At 49.5% G+C, this 20,059-nt stretch overlaps 1 protein-coding gene across 1 annotated transcript in view; it reads right to left on the reverse strand.

The window, feature by feature from the left end:
- Nucleotides 1-20,059, reverse strand: part of LOC144893374 (uncharacterized) — an 84,807-nt gene that overhangs the window by 56,739 nt on the left and 8,009 nt on the right. The window contains 1 exon segment of the mRNA XM_078783961.1: nucleotides 18,180-20,037. Within this exon segment, the coding sequence (XP_078640087.1) occupies nucleotides 18,180-20,037 (1,858 nt within the window).

Genomic DNA, 20,059 nt, shown 5'->3' on the forward strand with positions numbered 1-20,059 from the left:
TCTACTTTCTCAACAAGCCTCTCCAAGAAGTTCTGTCGCTCAAGCTTTTGGGTCTCACTATCTGCCATGATCGTTCTTGGGAAAACCACATTTCCAAGCTGGCCTCCAAAGCCATTCGCCGACTGGGCATCCTCCATCGTGTGAAGTCCTTCCTTGGCACACCTGAGCTCCTCACCACATACAAGGCTTTCATCCGCAGCTCAATGGAATACTGTTCCCCCCTCTGGGCTGGTGCTCCTGCCTCACACCTTGCTCGGCTTCACGCTGTTGAGGCCAAAGCTTTCAGAATCATTGGAATCTCCTGCGATGAAGTCAACTCCGAGGGCCTTTCACTCACTCACCGCAGGCAGGTTGGTGGTCTTTCTGTCTTCTACCGACTCCTCTCCGGCCTTGCTCCCCCAGCTCTCTCTGTGCTCTGTCCCCCCAATATTCCTTCAGGTCGCACAAGATCTGCCTGCAACCCTCTTATGGTTAAACTGCCAAAGTCTAGGCTCTCTGCTCACCTTCACTCTTTCATTCCTCTTTTCTCCCGCCTCTGGAACAAACTACCCCACTCCCTTCAATCCCACTCCCCCCTCCAGGTCTTTAAAACAGCTGTTCACCACCATCTCTTATCTTCCCCCATCGAATACCTTGATCTTTTCTACCCCCAGTAATTCACCCCAGAGTCCTTGCAGTGTTCATATGTTTTATTCCTCTCCCACCTCCCCCCAAGTCCTCCCGATGTCCCTGCTCTCAAATGTTGTGTTTGTGTCCTTCCGCCTCTCTCCCCATCTTGTCTGCCGCTCCCATTGTTTTTTGTGTTTTGTGTGTCGGTTTGTCTTTTTGTGTGATTAATGTGAGCTCTTTCACGAGCCTCGATCTTGTATACAAAAAAAAACAAAAAAAAAAACATTATATCACAAATATAAAGACAATGGTTTTCAATTACCTTTGTTTGTTGCTTTTCTATAATCCTGAGCACTATTTTGAGGCCTTTATTGGATTCCTTGACCCAGAAAACATAGGATTAGCATATTTAATTAAGTCTCTAGGTTGACTAGAAGCCGAGATCACGCAAAATATGTATTTTATGGCGGCCATTTTCAAAATCCAAAATGGCGGCCATGCAGGTGTCTGTGCAAATGCCAACATTGATTTTCAGATTCTCCATGCTCTGAAGATTCCAAAAATGTACAGGTTTGCTCATCCCAAAATTTTGAAAGAAATTATATTTGTTAACAAAGTGAACTTGACTATCTTCATCATTGTCCTGAGTGTCATTTTCGCAAAGGTGTCCACGCAAATGTAAACATTAATTTTTGGATTCCTCATGCTCTGAATATTCCAAAAATGTATAGTTTTGCTAATCTCCCAAAATTTTGAACGAAATTATATTTGTTAACATAGTGAACCTGACTATGTCGTCCATAGTCGTTTAGGTACCTTCTCCAGTTCTTCCAATGATACTCCTATCATTGCCCGTGGAATTTGCACAATTCCTTAAAGTGCAGGCGACATCATTTTCGCTTTTCTTTCCCATACAAATCCAACTTCCAGAGATCTTTTCCAAAATAATCAACCATCAGTTGCCTCTCTTCTCTTGGCACTGCTTTCATCATTGTTACCATGGAACCAATTTCCTTAGAGGCAAGCCCTTCAGTTACAGCTAAGGTCAAATGTGGAGTTACATCAGTCAGTTGTTTTCACAGCCCCTTTTGGTGGTTGGACAGTTCTATCTCAAGCATGTTTACTGTCATACACTGGATTGTAAAAGCTGTGACCTTGAGGACACTCATTACAGCCAGGCTGCTTTTACGTGCTGGTCTCGACTGAGGAATTAATAATCACTCTTAAAACCACTTTATTCACAACAAGTGCACTGTTACACACATATACACTAGTACTTGCACACAAAACTATTTCACCAAATGTGGGAACAATCCGTCCTCTATTCCTTTTGCAGGCGGACTTACCTGACTCATCTTATAAAGTCTGTTCCTCCTCCTACTGACCTAGTGTATGAAATTAAAACAGCACAACACTTTGCACAATCTGCAAATTAATGCAAGTCCAAATACAAAATACAAGAAACAAGAGCTCTATTCTTCCGAACTCAGTCAAAATCAAACACACAATTCCCCCACCTTCCAGTGGCAAAACAAAATATCCTTTTGGACCTTGGTTCCCAACCTGGGGGCCATGGCCCCCTGGGGTTCCATGGTGTATTTCTCAGGGGGCCATGGGGTAATTTGAACCATACTAAAAATTAAAGTTTTTTTTTTTTTATATTGTTGCGGATATGAGGACTGTATTTTTTTATTGTGTGCTTTATTATTGTGATTATTGTTTATTCTGTGCCTCCTGCCTCCGGAGCTGTGTAAAGACCAAAAGGGCGTCCCATAGTCCGCAAGCATACACGTCAGCCAAGTAATAGAATATACCTGTTGATAGTTATCTCTTATTCTGTGTTTTAGGGTAAGGCTGTGTCTCCCATTAATTGAAGTACTCCATTGCACCAGTGAAAGAGAATAGATCCCCCTTCCTTCCCATCCCCGAAACCTCCATTTCCATATTACATCCCCTCTCGTCACTGCTGAGCCTCGATTGCCCATATTACCTCCCCTCCGATCCAATTGCCGCCATTGGCCACGAGGCAGGGTTGGGGAAGAAAGGCGTGTCTCCACCTCGTCATAGAGGGGGAGGAGTGAACCAGCCCCGCTCGACCAACCATGAACAAGGGGTTTGGCTTGAGAGGGCGGAGAGAGAACGCTTGGGGGAGGTTCGCAAAGGTTGAGGGGCGGGCCCTATATAACCCGCCGCGGGGCGTTCCCCAGAGAGATGAGTTGGTCTGAGTCGGTTGCCAGAGGAGGGTCAGTGGTTGCGGTGGTGAGGAGTGAGAGAAAAGAAGAAAGAGTGAGGGTTTGGACCAGACGAGTGGGAGAAGGCCTGGAAAAGCACGCGACGTACACGGCAGCCAAAACAGCAGCTAAAACCGCAGCGTGGGGCCTGGCCTGAACGGCGGCTGCTAAACGCGCCAGTTGTGCTGCGGGACCCCCCTTTGGACATCCCTCTCCCTCCAGCCCTCCACATCCTGCGATTTCTGCAATTCCCCGCGTGAGTCAGTGTTCTGTTTGTTCTGTCCTGGGTTAATTAAGACTGTTAGATAAGCTAGTATTTTCCCTGTGTCACCTGCGTCTGATGTGCTTGTAAATAAACGTGACTGCTTTCTTTTTGCTTGTGTGTAAATAGTCAATAAATTCCGTAGTATTTCCAAACCTTTCTTTGCCTTCGTTTTCCTCTTTGCATTCGTCGTTTTTGTCTTTTCCCTCATTGAGCAGCTGGGGTGCGATACAACCAACGTTCGGGTGGAATCGGGTGAGTTTTGTTAGGTCGCGGTTTTAAACCACCGCTCGGTCTATAACATCCTAACCGCGATCTATAACAATTGGTGTCTGGGAGTGGGATTCGAGGCCCGACCAAATTTTAAAAAAAAACAAACGAATAGAGAAAAAAAAAAATTTGGTCAAAATTTGGAGCGGACGAAATTTGTTTTGTTTTACAAAACCTGAATTTTGTGGAAATCGCGCCATGGCTGTTCAAGGCGACGGGATGCCGGTGGGAGAGATAGACGGGGTAGAATCGACCCAGGACTTAGGAAAAAAAATGGTGGAGGAGAGTAAGGAAGGTGTGGTTGAGGGTGTATCAGGTGCACAAAATGGCGGCCTCCCGTACGTGACGGCGATAGCCGGACCCGCAGTGCCAATGGACTGGGGTGTTTTGATGATGCATTTCAGTGCCGCTCTGAGGGGTGACAGTAAGGGATTTGATGCAATGATGGCTACCCAGGGGCTAGACGCGGAAAAAGCGAGGCACGAAGCAAGGTACAACCCGGTTGGATTTCAGGAGCAAATAAACGCCACGGTAAAAAGAATACAGGAAGACATTGACCGCAGGTTGGGCGAGCAGGTCCCACGGGTGCACGAGGAGGTAACGCGAGTCGAAAAGCGCTGGTTGAGCGAAGCGGAGAAAAGCACGGGTACAATGACGGGGGTAGAAATCGCGACACGAGGTTTAGAAAAGCCGGCGATCGCCGAGGTAGAGGAGGGTGTTTTGTTAGAGCCAGCGGTCGCCGAGGTTAATAAAGAAAAAGCAGTAGCGGGAATAATTAAAATTGAAGAGATGACGGAGGTAGCCCGGGAATTGCAGGGAGAAATGGATAATGTACAAAGTCCCTGCTCAAACCATGATGATGTACTCGCTAATCCAAATGGAAGTTTGCAGGTTTTGGTGCAGGGAGGAAGAAGAACCCCGAAGGTGAGTCGTGCTGTATATTGTGCGGGTAGATTTTGCAGGAGGATGTTTAGCGACAAAAGAATTTTCCCGCGCTTGGGATCGAGGAAGCACCCGGGCGTTGGTGAAGGGTCCCGTGTGAGTGGAAATGGCACGCGTGTGAGGAAAAAGTGTGCGTCGGCGAGTGGGTGTGTTATAAAGTGTGGGAGTGAAACCGAGTGCGAGCGAGAATGCACGTCGGGGTGTACGGAGTGTGACACGAATAGTGAGTTGGTGATGGCACAGGTGCGAGAGGGCACATCGGAGCGCGAGTGTGAAACCGAGTGCGAGCAAGAATGCACGTCGGGGTGTACGGAGTGTGACACGAATAGTGAGTTGGTGATGGCGCAGGTGCGAGAGGGCACATCGGAGCGCGAGTGTGAAACCGAGTGCGAGCGAGAATGCACGTCGGGGTGTACGGGGAGTGACACGAATGGTGAGTTGGTGATGGCGCAGGTGCGAGAGGGCACATCGGAGCGCGAGTGTGAAACCGAGTGCGAGCGAGAATGCACGTCGGGGTGTACGGAGTGTGACACGAATAGTGAGTTGGTGGTGGCGCAGGTGCGAGAGGGCACATCGGAGCGCGAGTGTGAAACCGAGTGCGAGCGAGAATGCACGTCGGGGTGTACGAAGTGTGACACGGAGAGTAAGGTGGTGGTGGAACGTGTGCGAGAAAGCACACCTGAATTGGTCATGGCGCGGGTGTGGGAGAGCCCATGTGAGCGCGTTAGTGGGTGGATGCAAGAGTGCACGCCCATGGTGAGTGTTACGGAGGACGTAACGGAGGAGAGGTGTGGACCAAAGTGTGCGCGAGAGGTGTGGTGTGTAACAGGGAGAACGTTGGTGGAATGTACGGACGGCGTTGGAACGCCAGGTTTTGTGAGGGTGAAAGGGGTAGCGTATGCTTGTAAGCATGCAAGTAAAGCATCGATGGTAACCAGGTTAGCGGTTAGGGCGACGGATAGCCGATGCGAGCACTCGGGGCGTGGGGTGCTTTGTTGGGTGCGAGGCCCGGCGCGGGTCGATGCTGCGTCGCTTCTCTTCGAAGCGTCGTCGCCGATTCGGGCTTGGCCCCGCCCCGCACGGTCGAGTCCGGGCTTTGGCGGGCGAGGCGACCGGTCCGGTTCAAGGGCGAGTGGGAGGAGGCGGAACGGTGCCCCCTCGCGGGGACGGGGTTCCGACCGGGGGAGATTGAGCCATCGGGCCCGGGACCGCAAGGTGCCGCGCCGAGATGGTGCGTGGAGCCTCGGTCCAACCAAACCACCTCCCTTGAACCGAAAGCCGGATGGATTCAACCTGCAGGCAACCAAACCACCCGGATTTATTGCTCGGCTTTACGAACCGAGTTTAATGATGTCACGGCGCACCGAGAGGATGTAATAAGTAGACGGATGATGATGGTAGTGATCTGATACGAAATTTATAATAGTGGGTAGAATTGGCAGTAAATGAAAAATTTTTGAATTGGTTGGAATCTGGACGAAAAAAATTGATAGTGAGAGACCCCCGATGTGGTGGGATGGCAAATCCACCATCCCTCACAGGTGGGGCAAATGCGCAATAGTTTATGGGGTGTATGGCAGTGAAAACTAGCCTGGGTGGGTTAGGTTATATTGATAGGGCCCTAGAAGATGACATTAGGTGACGTTAAGGTTAGTTAGTGACTGATACCTGTAGTGGGAACGCAGGTAGATTAGTAGGGATGATAATGACGAGGGAGCGCAATAGTTTAAAGGGACGACTGGGGAGCGCAAGTTTCAGAGGGGAGTAGTTAGCTGAGATGATGCTGTGTGTGTGAGAATTGAACAGGTGTGATTGCACAGGTGTGCAACTGGACAGGTGTGTGGAACAGTGTATGAGTAATGAGTGTTGTGGATCAGCGCGAATGCGCTTGGGGAGAGAAGGGTGCAGGTGGCACCAGGTGTGAGAGCACAGGTGTGCAACTGAACAGGTGTGTGGAGCAGTGTATGAGGGAGTAGTGGTGATTGTGTGTTGTGTTGACCAACTGGTCCAGGAAGAGGAGGAGGGTGCAGGTGGCACCAGGTAGGATTGCACAGGTGTGCAACGACAGGTGAATGGAGGACAGGTGTGTGGAATAAATGGTTGTATGGAATAAATGGTATGGAGTAGTGGAATGGATGGTCGTGGAGTGAGAATGGTGGAAATTGTGGAGTGGAGTGGATGGTGCGAAGGTGTGAATGGGGGAAGAGTGGACCCCCATCACGGATACCCGGGGCGGGTAGTGTAAGTGTTAGGTAGAGGGTACAGGTAAATTGTGGGTGGATATTGGCATCTGTGGTGCGGGTGACAGAATGGTATTTGGATGGGTGCATTAGTGTTGTGGAAATGGCTGGGCGTGTAGCCTGTTAGTGTGTGTAGTTGGTTGGGCACTCCACCACTGTGAGGATGTCGGCCAGGTGAGGCCGCAGGTGGGCTCTGGGAGCCGGTAGAGTTGTGGATGGGGCCCGAGGATCCGGAGCACGGACCCGGGTAGCCCAGTGCCAGAGAGGGCACCGAGTGGGGAGAGCGCCAGAGGGCCTTCCCCAGGTAGTTAGGTTAGGGTAAGGAGCAGGTAAGCTCGGAGGCAACTGCAGTGGTGGGGGTGTGCAGGTGGGTAGACCTGCTGGGAGAGTTACACGTCGCGGCCCAGAAATTGTGCGAGGGCACCGGGAGATGAATCGGGGGAGTGAGACCCCAAATTGAAGAGCACCACAGTTTGGCCAATGGGAATTGGTTTTTAGAACCCATAGTGTAAGAGGGCCAATGGTTTGGCCGGAGAAAGACCCCGGGTAGTGTAAAGTGTGTTAAAATCATTTAGAGGATAGTTAGGATGAAGGATCTCCTCGCACCATCTGCATCCACTCACCTGAGGTGACAGGTACTCCGCACCATGCCATGTTTTGTTATTTTTATTGTGCAAATGTTTGGATGGTGAGACGCATCATGACGTGGGTGTGACATTGTGCTTTGATGTTCCATCTCTGCCTCCTTATGAGGATTGATGATGAATTTGGTGATGGCAAATTTTGAAGTAGAGGGATTGTGGAGACGAATTTGGTATAGGGGAAATATGGGGAAGACGTGACAGTAGTGACGAATTTGTAAATGTGTAGATTTTTGTACATATGGGGTAAGGGCAAGGGTAGGCTAGGTGACAGGGGGGTGACGTACGGTAGGGACGAGCTTTCTCACTTCGCCCTCCGTACGCATTTCGCCTTGCATTGCCTTATTGATGTGTACCCTTGTGACCTTACCCCTCGCTCAATTGTCTTTCCCCTTTTGTCTCCCACATGACCTGTGCGCCGTTGGGCGCCGAGGGGAGCGTGCGTGGGTCGGCCATTGTGCGCCCGAAATTCCCAGAACCAGCTGTCTGCATCGATGCACCACATTATGGACCACATGTCTGTGGCCGAGCACCACTTATGGACCCCATGGGTTGGGGCATGGCCCCTCTGCTGGAACCGGCCATGAGGGCCCGAAATCTCGCTGGCGGACCTTGGCCCCAGGGCACCGATGCCCCACAGGTGAACCACACTAGTCGGCCCTGTGGGCCATAAATAAAATCAAATAAAAAAAGGGACACATTGGGCACACTTTATTGAAAATAGGCCGCCAGTAAGCAAAGCAAAATGGAAATGACAACATCTGGAAGACAAATGATAATCACCAGCAGAGGGAGCCGAAGAGCAAGAGATCACCTGCAGGGTTAGGGGTTGTTGATTTTATTTTTATTGAACATTCATTGAACAGTGGTGACTGCACTGATTGGTGCTTGAGGGTGTGTTGGTGCGTTATAAGTGCTTTCATGGTGCATTGATGCAGAGCAGACTGTCTCCCCCCCCCCGAAAGAACAATTACAGGTCCTGGGTTAGTTTTGTAAATAAAAATAGCGTCAATTGTAAATAATGCTTCCCACCGTCAGTGTATAGTTTGAAGACCATTCCGCAATTCGGTTAACTGTGGGCGTAAGTCTGTTAGGCAGGGTGCAATGGAGCAGCGGGACACATTTATTTATGTTTTAAAACTGTCGCACTCAGGGTCAGGTTAAAAGTAGAGGGAACTACACCTACGTGTCACACTAAGGGTAAAAGTTATAGGCCCGGGACGTGCCTAAGAGGAGGAGGGTGCAGTGTTGCGGATATGAGGACTGTGTATTTTTTTATTGTGTGCTTTATTATTGTGATTATTGTTTATTCTGTGCCTCCTGCCTCCGGAGCTGTGTAAAGACCAAAAGGGCGTCCCATAGTCCGCAAGCATACACGTCAGCCAAGTAATAGAATATACCTGTTGATAGTTATCTCTTATTCTGTGTTTTAGGGTAAGGCTGTGTCTCCCATTAATTGAAGTACTCCATTGCACCAGTGAAAGAGAATAGATCCCCCTTCCTTCCCATCCCCGAAACCTCCATTTCCATATTACATCCCCTCTCGTCACTGCTGAGCCTCGATTGCCCATATTACCTCCCCTCCGATCCAATTGCCGCCATTGGCCACGAGGCAGGGTTGGGGAAGAAAGGCGTGTCTCCACCTCGTCATAGAGGGGGAGGAGTGAACCAGCCCCGCTCGACCAACCATGAACAAGGGGTTTGGCTTGAGAGGGCGGAGAGAGAACGCTTGGGGGAGGTTCGCAAAGGTTGAGGGGCGGGCCCTATATAACCCGCCGCGGGGCGTTCCCCAGAGAGATGAGTTGGTCTGAGTCGGTTGCCAGAGGAGGGTCAGTGGTTGCGGTGGTGAGGAGTGAGAGAAAAGAAGAAAGAGTGAGGGTTTGGACCAGACGAGTGGGAGAAGGCCTGGAAAAGCACGCGACGTACACGGCAGCCAAAACAGCAGCTAAAACCGCAGCATGGGGCCTGGCCTGAACGGCGGCTGCTAAACGCGCCAGTTGTGCTGCGGGACCCCCCTTTGGACATCCCTCTCCCTCCAGCCCTCCACATCCTGCGATTTCTGCAATTCCCCGCGTGAGTCAGTGTTCTGTTTGTTCTGTCCTGGGTTAATTAAGACTGTTAGATAAGCTAGTATTTTCCCTGTGTCACCTGCGTCTGATGTGCTTGTAAATAAACGTGACTGCTTTCTTTTTGCTTGTGTGTAAATAGTCAATAAATTCCGTAGTATTTCCAAACCTTTCTTTGCCTTCGTTTTCCTCTTTGCATTCGTCGTTTTTGTCTTTTCCCTCATTGAGCAGCTGGGGTGCGATACAACCAACGTTCGGGTGGAATCGGATGAGTTTTGTTAGGTCGCGGTTTTAAACCACCGCTCGGTCTATAACATCCTAACCGCGATCTATAACAATATTGTTTTCACTTTGATATTGTTTTGTTTTTTCCCTATTGCAGATTTGACGTTATGGCTTTTGGGTGTAAAAAAAGAAAATATCTTGACGAATACATACAGCTTTGATTCACGTCCATTACCATGTCTGGCCAATAGAAACCACAATGTGTGCTTTGTCACAAGGTTTTGAGTACTGAATCCATGAGGCCATCCAAGTTGAAGTTGCACCTCGAGATGAATCATGCACAACTTGCAAAGCAGGATCCCGAATTTTTCAAGCGGCATGAAAGATATTTAAAGCGACAGAAGTTGGATGAGGGAGGAGCTTTTCAACAACAAAATGTAGCAACTGCCCAGGCTTCTTATGAAGTTTCTCTTGAAATTGCAAAGAAGAAAAAACCCCACTCCATTGGGGAGACACTCATCAAGCCTTGTACCCTCCTCATTGTCAAACGGGTTCTCAGAAAGGCAGAGGCTCGCAAAGTTGAAAAGGTGTCTTTATTGAATAACACAGTGCAGCGTCGTATCCGTGACATGTCGGAAGATGTGAAACAACAGATCATCAATGAGATTAATGCGGCGCCTTTCGGCTTGTTTTCTTTTCAACTTAATGAATCGAACGATGTTAGTTCCTGCTCCCAGCTACTGGGATTCGTTCGCTATGTCAAGGGAGATGATATCAAGGAAGAATTATTGTTCTGCAGTGCCCTGGAAACAACGACAAAAGCTAACGACGGCATGGAAAAAATGAAGTTGTTCATCGATGCGGGAGGAATTCAGTGGGAGAATGTATGCGGCATCTGTACTGACGGTGCTCCTGCCATGCTTGGTTCCAAATCCGGATTCCAAGCAAAAGTGAAGATGCTGGCACCACAAGCGAAAGGAACCCACTGTATGATTCATCGCTACACCCTGGCTTGTAAGACTCTCCCTCTTTCATTGAAGAAAGTTCTTGAAGTCGTAATCAAGATTGTTAACTACATCAAGGCAGGGGCTCTCAACACCCGAATGTTCAAGGAGCTGTGCAAAGACATGAACGCGGAACATGAAACATTGCTGTACTATACTGCTGTATGCTGGCTATCGAACGGGAATGCTCTGAACCGCGTCTTTGAACTTCATGCGGAAGTCAAACATTCTTGAATCTTCAAGGAAAACATGACCTCCTGCAGCATTACGACAAAGAATTGTGGAACGCACGACTTGCTTATCTTGCTGACATTTTCAAGCAGCAGAACCAGCTGAACCTCAAGCTCCAAGGAAGAGCGACGAATATTATTCTTTTCCACGATCATCTCAGAGGATTTGTTGCCAAGCGCCAAAACTGGCGCAGGAAAGTGAACACAGGAAACATTGCTATGTTCGAAAGAATGTCTGAATTGCATGACAGCATGGGAAAAGAGCTTGATCCCGTTCTGAAAAATGACATTCTTGAGCATCTGCTGTCACTGGAGCTAGAATTTCATAGGTATTTTCCTGATTTAGATGACAATGAGGTAAAAAATTGTGAGGAATCATTTTTCTGTCAACCTTTGTATGGAGAGCATGCCGGAGGCAATGCAAGATGAATTCCTGGATCTCCGAAACGATTCATTTTCCAAAGACACATTCGAAGAGAAGAGCTTGACGGAGTTTTGGGTGGGAATGGGTCGCTACCCTAATATCAGCCAGATAGCTATTCAGGTGCTTCAACCATTCTCGTCTACCTATCTCTGTGAAGTGGGGTTTTCCATGCTATTGAATATCAAATCGAAACAGTGTAATCGGCTCCATGTGGAAGATGACCTCCTCTGCGCCATGACTGTGACTCAACCGTGAATACCCCAATTGGTAGCTAAAATGCAATTACAGCCATCCCACTGAGTTTTTAATTCACTTTTACGGTGCATGCACCACATCCCGAGGTTTGATTACCTGAGTTGTTGTCGAATTGAGTTTCTTTTTGTGAGATTATAACACACTGCGTTAAATACAGACACAACAGAGGTTTTTAGTTTTCACATATTCTTGACTTGGAACCTTTTCATACTATTTTCTTGTGTGACAGTTCTATTTTATGCTGTCCATAGTGTTGCTACTGATAATATTAAAATCTCATATCAAACATGCATCATTCGAGTGATGTTGCTTTGTTTGCTTCTTCCAAAAACGATGTAGTTGGGAGCCAGTAAGGAACAGAAAAAAATGATGGAACAAAAAGTTCATGTTGGCTACTTGGAAATCCTCATTTTCTGTGTAATAATTTACCAATTCTCATACAAACAAAATAGCCATTTAAAGTAAAAAACACCTCTCAGAATGCACCATTGCACCACAGAGCATCTAGAAATCAAAAAATTGGGGGGCCATGCCCCCAGACCCCCTTAGCCTGCTTACATGTGCTCTGCCGCTCGACCCTCGTGAAAGGGAGGTGGGTGCTGGGGATGTGCTCTGGGAGCCAAGGGGGCCATAACACAATAAAGGTTGGGAACCCCTGCTTTAGGAGTTATGGGGTACACCGAGACCTTCATCTTATCTCGCTTAATGCCCAGTTTGTCAATCAAACAATTCACTCACAAAAGTGCACAGCCACAATCATATACTGAGCAATGCCACGGGATTCCAGACCTTTAGTGCAATGGAACATTCGGATCAGCAGGATTTCAAATCCCTAAACCTAAACGGGTCAATGACCCGTGTTTGCATATTGTTTGCATATGGGTCCAAGTCCCTATACGAACTCTGATCCTATAACAAATTTACAAGGATTTCAGAAATCAGCAGGAGCCCCTTGGTTCCCACACTTAAATGACTTCTAGGATCCTGTGAGCTTGAAGCTCCAGGGATTTCGATACTATATTACATTAGAATGATGGGTTTCCACAACCTGTTCCCTAAAAATAAATAATTCTACTCAATTTCTCAGGATCGCGTCACCCGTTGGGTTCACAGATGGGGAGCACGACTTCAGCGAATGTGACACAACAAAAAGGACAGGAAAAGAATCTCAGCAAGGTTCTCTTACCTTCCCTTTTTAGGCGGCCATTCACATTTAGGCAGCCATTCACATCTGCATCACCTCAGCTGAACCACTCCACTCTACTCACGCCTTTCCACCCTCATGCCCTACCCCTCCTCCCCCCATCACATGCAGGGTTTTGCGATTCCATCCCCATCACCATTTACTGTCGCGGAATAACTCGAACCTCGATCAAGTCATACCAGTTCACAGATTGGTTGAATCATTTATTAAATACGTGCACATGGAGAGAGGTGCCAAAACAACACAGGGTCAGCACATGCGCACGTTCATCCTCTCTCGTGAAATGTTTCAAATGAACCACTTATATACAGTGAAATAAACAGATGTGCCAATTTATGGGGAAATCACAATTCATGCCTCGTCCTGTTGACATTGAGGATTTTACAAGTAAACAACAGATAGTGATCAGTAGATGGCAAACAAGAGACTCTGTGATCTGTTATCTTATACGAGCAGTTTTTACATTGCAAAGCTTTGAAACATAGAGATGAAAACAAAATGCTCATCACTTTTTTAGTACTAGCCCAAAATGCTTTGCAGCAATCACATGGTCTCTAGAGTTCTGCATTACCTTATAATTATGGTCATAAATTCTCTTTTTCAAAAAGAACCATCAATTGAACATTGTGAACTCATTATTTTACTTCCACGGTGGATGACTAATTAAAAGATTTTCCAAAACTTGTGCACATGTACAGGCTTTCTTCATTTTTTTTTTTTTTGGGGGACACAGTCAAGGTTCGTGAAAGAGTGAATACATTACACACGAAAACGTGCACGGACCCAAAAAACACACTTTAAATAAAGGGAGCGGGGGACAAGAGGGGGGTAGAGAGGAAAGCATATAAGCACAACAACAATAAAGAACAGGGACGTCCGCAGATATGTAGAAGGGAGAGGGCTGGGGCTGGGGTGGGGGAGGGGGAGGGGGAAGGGGTACACGGTATTAAAGCAAAGGAACACGACTAGGAATTTCAGGAAGGAAGTTGGATATTTCAAGGGGTTGATTTGGGATGTTTTAACGGGGAGTATAAAAGATCATGGTCCTGGATGGGGGAAGATAAGAGATGGTGGTGAAGAGCTGTTTTAAAGACCTGGAGGGAGGAGTGGGATTGAAGAGAGTGAGGGAGTTCGTTCCAGAGGTAGGAGAAAAGAGGAATGAAAGCGTGAAGGTGAGCAGAGAGTCTTGATTTTGGCAGTTTCACCAGAAGATGGTTGCAGGCAGATGTTGTGCGACCTGCGCCGACCACCTCCAGCACGACGACCGGGGCCTCCACCTGACCAAGCGTGGTGTTACTATCATGCCAGATTCGGACAGAAGGCCCGGACATGCCAACCCCCGTGCACCTTCGGCAAGTCGGGAAACTGCCGGGCCGGCGTTCATTACCAGCCATGAGCGCTGGCCACACGGGCAACTTACATTTCATCAGGGACAAAGCGTCCGGACGGCGCTTCCTGTGTGACACCAGCGCCCAACTGAGCGTCATACCCGCCTCCGATCAGGACAGGCAGTCCGCGGTTTGTGGCCCCTCCTTGGTTGCGGCCAACGGATCGGCCATCCGCACCTTCGGCCAGCACAACGTCACCCTCTACTTCGGCAGCCAATGCTTTAATTGGACTTTTGTAACCGCAAGCGTGAAGGTGAAAGCGTGAAGGCTCTGCTCGGCGCCGACTTCCTCTGCGCACACGGGCTGCTGGTTGACGTCAAACGGCGTCGCCTCATCAACGCCGAGACCTTCAGCTCCCTGGCATGCACATTGAGCAGCTCCGCGCCGACCGAGCTGGCATGCGCCCTCCCGGCGGCGAACGGGTTTGCTCGCCTGCTCACGGAGTTCCCGGCCCTCACGCGGCTGACGTTTTCGGCCGTCGCAGTATGACATGGGATCGAGCACCACATACCAACCACGGGCTCGCCGGTCTACGCCAGAGTCCGCTGCCTCGACCCAGCCAATCTCGCCATGGCCAAAGCCGAGTTCGACGCTTTGGAACACCTCGGCATCGTGCGGCGCTCCGATAGCGCGTGGGCTTCGCCACTACACATCGTCCCAAAGCCAGGGGGCGGCTGGCGCCCATGTGGCGACTACCGCCACATTAACGACGCTGCCACCCCCGACAGGTATCCGATCCCGCACATCCAAGACTTCTCCGCCTGTTTGGCAGGACGGGTCATTTTTTCGAAGATCGATTTAACACGGGGATACCACCAGGTACCTGTCAGGGCAGCCGTCGTCCCAAAAACGGCCGTCATCACGCCGTTCGGCTTATTCGAATTCCTGCGAATGCCGTTTGGCCTCAAGAACACGGCTCAGGCGTTCCAGCGCCTTATGGACGGCATGCAGCGCGACCTGCCATTCCTCTTCGTTTACCTGGACGACATCCTCGTCGCCAGCACGTCCAGGGCTGAGCACCTCCTCCACCTCCGAACACTGTTTGGGCGCCTCAGCGAGCACGGCCTCATCGTCAACCCGGCCAAATGCCACTTCGGCACGACGGCCGTTGATTTTTTGGGCCACCACATCACCAAGAACGGGGCCGTGCCGCTGCCAACCAAGGTCGAGGCCATCGCCACGTTTCCGCGTCCCCGCTCCATAAAGGCCCTGCAGGAATTCCTTGGAATGGTGAATTTCTATCACCGCTTCGTGCCCCGCGCTACTCAACTCATGCGGCCCCTTTACGAAGCCCTCCGGGGCAAGCCGGCCAAGCACGACGTCGTCTGGTCCGCAGCCATGGACGCGGCCTTTAAAAACTCAAAGCGGGCCCTCGCTGACGCAACACTGCTCGCTCACCCGGTGCTCAACGCTCCCATCGCCCTCAACACGGATGCCTCCGACTACGCGGTGGGTGCCGTACATGAGCAATGGGTTAATGGGGTTTGGCAGCCACTCGCTTTTTTCAGCCGGCAACTCCGGCCAAACGAGCTCAAATATAGCACGTTTGACCACGAGCTCCTCGGTCTACACCTAGCCATTCGCCATTTCCGCCACCTCCTGGAGGGCCGACCCTTCACGGCGTTCGTCAACCACAAGCCATTGGTTTACGCAAATGCCAAAGTCATGGATCCGTGGTCGGCCCGCCAACAGCGCCACCTCTCCGCCGTGTCGGAGTTTACCACAGACATCCGGCACGTCACCGGCAAAGACAACGCCGTGGTCGACTGTCTTTCTCGGGCCAGCGCGAACGCGGTCCACCTCGGCGTGGACTTCGCGCTTATGGCGGCTGACCAAACCACCGACACCACAGTGGAAGCCCTCCGGGCAGCGGACACGGGCCTCCGCCTGGCCGACATCCCCTACGCGGACACTGTCCTGCTCTGCGACGTCTCCCAAGGCCAGCCTCGCCCCATCGTGCCCGTTACCTGGCAACGCCGCATCTTTGCCTCCCTCCACGGCCTTTTCCACCCGGGCCGGAAAGCTTCCCAGAAGCTGGTGTCGGCGCAATTCGTCTGGCACGGCCTTTGACGGGACGTCCGCGATTGGACCAGCACCTGCACAGCATGCCAACAGGCCAAGGTCCACTGACACACCCAGGCCCCGCTGGCACCTTTCACCGTGCCCGAACGATGTTTCGACCACGTCAACGTGGACCTGGTGGGCCCCCTCCCCCCATCATGGGGTTTCACACACCAGCTCACCATGGTGGACAGGACCACCAGGTGGCCGGAGGCTGTTCCCCTAGTCTCCACCAACACCGCCGACGTGGCGCAGGCTTTCATCGCCACCTAGGTCGCCCGCTTCGGCACACCGGCGGACATCTTGTCGGACCGCGGACCGCAGTTCACCTCCGAGCTGTGGGGCGTGGTCGCCCGCAACCTGGGGGTCAAGCTCCACGTACCACGGCCTACCACCCCCAAGCCAATGGGTTGTGCGAGCGGTTCCACCGCTCCATGAAGGCCGCGCTCATGGCCGGTCTTCAGGACGGCGGTTGGGCCGACCGGCTGCCGTGGGTCCTTTTGGGCCCCCACACGGCCCCCAAGGAGGACCTCCGGGCGTCCACCGCCGAGCTTGTCTACGGCCAGGCGCTACGCGTCCCGGGCAAATTCGTGCCCGACGCTACCAGTCCCTGGTCCGCAGCTCACCAGCGCTCGGACCTCCAGGAGACCGCCCAACGGTTTGCCCCCGTGCCAACGTCCCACCATGGTGACCCCCAGTCCTACGTCCCCCCAGCGCTTCGCACAGTGGAGTACGTTTTTGTGTGTCATGGCGCACATCGGGGGCCACTCCGGCCGCCGTACGACGGGCCCTTCCGGGTCCTGCGACGGGACGACAAGTCGTTCGTCATCGACATCGGCGGCAGGTCGGACCGGATTGCGGTGGACCGCCTCAAGCCGGCGCACCTGGACATCGACCAACCGCCATGGTTGGCCCTTCCGCCACGGCGAGGCCGCCCCCCATCCACGGTTCCCCCCACTCGAACACCCACCACCACACCGGACCCCCCCCCCCACACGACCCGCCAGGGGTCGCTTCGGCCGGGTCATCAGGACCCCCCTTAAATTGACCCTGCCAGTGCAAGTCGATTTTGGGGGGACGTGTGTAGCAGCTACCGCTGGGTATAGACAATCGCCTTGCACCTACCGAGGACGCGGAGCGATCACCATGCCGGGCTCGCCCAGGACGCCCGGGCACGCCCGGTCTCGCCTTTCCAGGGCTCGCCCAGGACGCCCGGGCATGCCCGCTCTCGACTTGCCAGGCCTCATCCAGGACGCCCGGGCATGTCCAGACTCGCCTTTCCAGGTTTCGCCCAGGACGCACGGGCACGCCCGGTCTTACCTTTCCCGGGCAAACGCTCCGGGATAATGTGTATATATATTGCTGCCCGATAAACGGGCTTTTCAGAGTACCCTAGTTGATTTTACACAATAAAGAAACTCGGACGAATTCCAGCTTTTTGTCGCGTCCATTCTTCCGATTTGCGTTGGAGCACAGCTCCTACAGAGGTGTATATGCAATTGTTTTAGTATTTGTATGGACGTTCGCCAGGAGGGAGTTTGTCTCCTTTTTAATTTTTCATTCATATATTTTGTTTTGTTTTGAAGGTGAAGGGAAAGTGGATCTGAGGAAGAAGGAGAAAGGTTGAAGGAGTATGTTGAAAACTAGAATTGGAAAGGTGAGTATCGGCTGGAGAGGAAGGAGATATTAAGGAAGGAGAGAAAAGGGGTGGGGTGAGACAACACGTGGTCGTGAGGGAGGAGGAGCCGCGAGGAGAGGAGGAAATTATTAATTTTGTGTTTTTTTGGGTTCCAGACTTTTAACAGAGGGTACGATGTTCGGGGGAGGTATAGGGTGAAAAGAAAAACAAAGACAAAAGCAATAAAATGATAAAACGAAAGTAAATAAACAACAAAACACTACCAGGGCCCAGGCCCCAAACACGGCACAAACAAAACGACTATTACACACAAGTATGCACGATTTACAAACCGAGATATAACTAGAAATTCACAGTAAACACATACACAGTAAAATAAAGAGTACAAATTTGACAAAAACACAAACGTGAAAATACTTAACTTTGGTGACGTGGAGAGCTCGGATGAACACTACTTCGCCGGCGGAACAGGAAGCCAAATGTAATGTCATTTGTGAATTGTCATGTGTGATTTCATGGCGGATGGCCGATTAAAAGTTTTTCCACAACTTGTGCATTTGTATGGGCGTTCACCATTGTGAATTCTCATGTGCCTTGTGAGGTTGGATGAATTATTAAAAGATTTTCCACAACTTGTGCATTTGTATGGGCGTTCAACATTGTGAATTGTCATATGTGATTTAAGGGTGGATGATTGATTAAAAGATTTTCCACAACTTGTGCATTTGTATGGACGTTCACCATTGTGAATTTTAATGTGCCTTGTGAGGGTGGATGAATTATTAAAAGATTTTCCACAACTTGTGCATTTATATGGGCGTTCACCATTGTGAATTGTCATGTGTGATTTAAGTCTGGATGAATTAATAAAAGATTTTCCACAACTTGTGCATTTGTATGGACGTTCACCATTGTGAATTTTAATGTGCCTTGTGAGGGTGGATGAATGCTTAAAAGATTTTCCACAACTTGTGCATTTGTATGGGCGTTCACCATTGTGAATTCTCATGTGTGATTTAAGGTTGGATGAATTCTTAAAAGATTTTCCACAACTTGTGCATTTGTATGGGCGTTCACCATTGTGAATTGTCATGTGTGATTTAAGGTTGGATGATTGATTAAAAGATTTTCCACAACTTGTGCATTTGTATGGACGTTCACCATTGTGAATTTTAATGTGCCTTGTGAGGGTGGATGAATTATTAAAAGATTTTCCACAACTTGTGCATTTGTATGGGCGTTCACCATTGTGAATTGTCATGTGTGATTTAAGTTTGGATGAATTAATAAAAGATTTTCCACAACTTGTGCATTTGTACGGCCGTTCACCATTATGAATTGTTATGTGTGATTTAAGGTGGGATGAATTATTAAAAGATTTTCCACAACTTGTGCATTTGTACGGCCGTTCACCATTGTGAATTGTCATGTGTGATTTAAGTTTGGATGAATTAATAAAATATTTTCCACAACTTGTGCATTTGTATGGGCGTTCACCATTGTGAATTCTCATGTGTGATTTAAGGGTGGATGAATGATTAAAAGATTTTCCACAACTTGTGCATTTGTATGGGCGTTCACCATTGTGAATTGTCATGTGTGATTTAAGGTTGGATGATTGATTAAAAGATTTTCCACAACTTGTGCATTTGTATGGGCGTTCACCATTGTGAATTGTCATGTGTGATTTAAGGTGGGATGAAGTATTAAAAGATTTTCCACAACTTGTGCATTTGTATGGGCGTTCACCACTGTGAATTCTCATGTGACGTTTAAGGGTGGATAAATGATTAAAAGATTTTCCACAACTTGTGCATTTGTATGGGCGTTCACCACTGTGAATTCTCATGTGACGTTTAAGGTAGGCTGATTGATTAAAAGATTTTCCACAACTTTTGCATTCATACGGCCGTTCACCATTATTGTGAATTTTCATGTGACGTTTAAGGTTGGATGAGTGATAAAAAGATTTTCCACAACTTATGCATTTGTATGGGCGTTCACCATTATGAATTTCCACGTGCCTTGTAAGGGTGGATGATCGATTGAAAGATTTTCCACAACTTGTGCATTTGTATGGGCATTCACCATTGTGTTTTCGCAGGTGTGATGTAAAGCTGGATGAATGACTGAAGGATTTTACACAAATTTTACATATGAATGGGCGTTCATCTTTCGCTCCTTTGTGAGCCTGGTGAAAATTATTACGTGCAAACAATTCATTACTCGTTTTGCTGTGTTTCGAAAAAGTCCTCTTGTTTGTTTCAGTTGGCGAGAATTGCAGGCCTGTGTCTCCGCTGTTCATAAAAGTAGGTGCAGTCTCCCTTGTAGATTCAATGAATCCACCTGTAAATACAACATCACATGA

This window comes from Myxine glutinosa, chromosome 1 (genome assembly GCF_964187855.1).
Source record: "Myxine glutinosa chromosome 1, kmMyxGlut1.1, whole genome shotgun sequence".
In the NCBI taxonomy this organism is placed as follows: Eukaryota; Metazoa; Chordata; class Myxini; order Myxiniformes; family Myxinidae; genus Myxine; species Myxine glutinosa.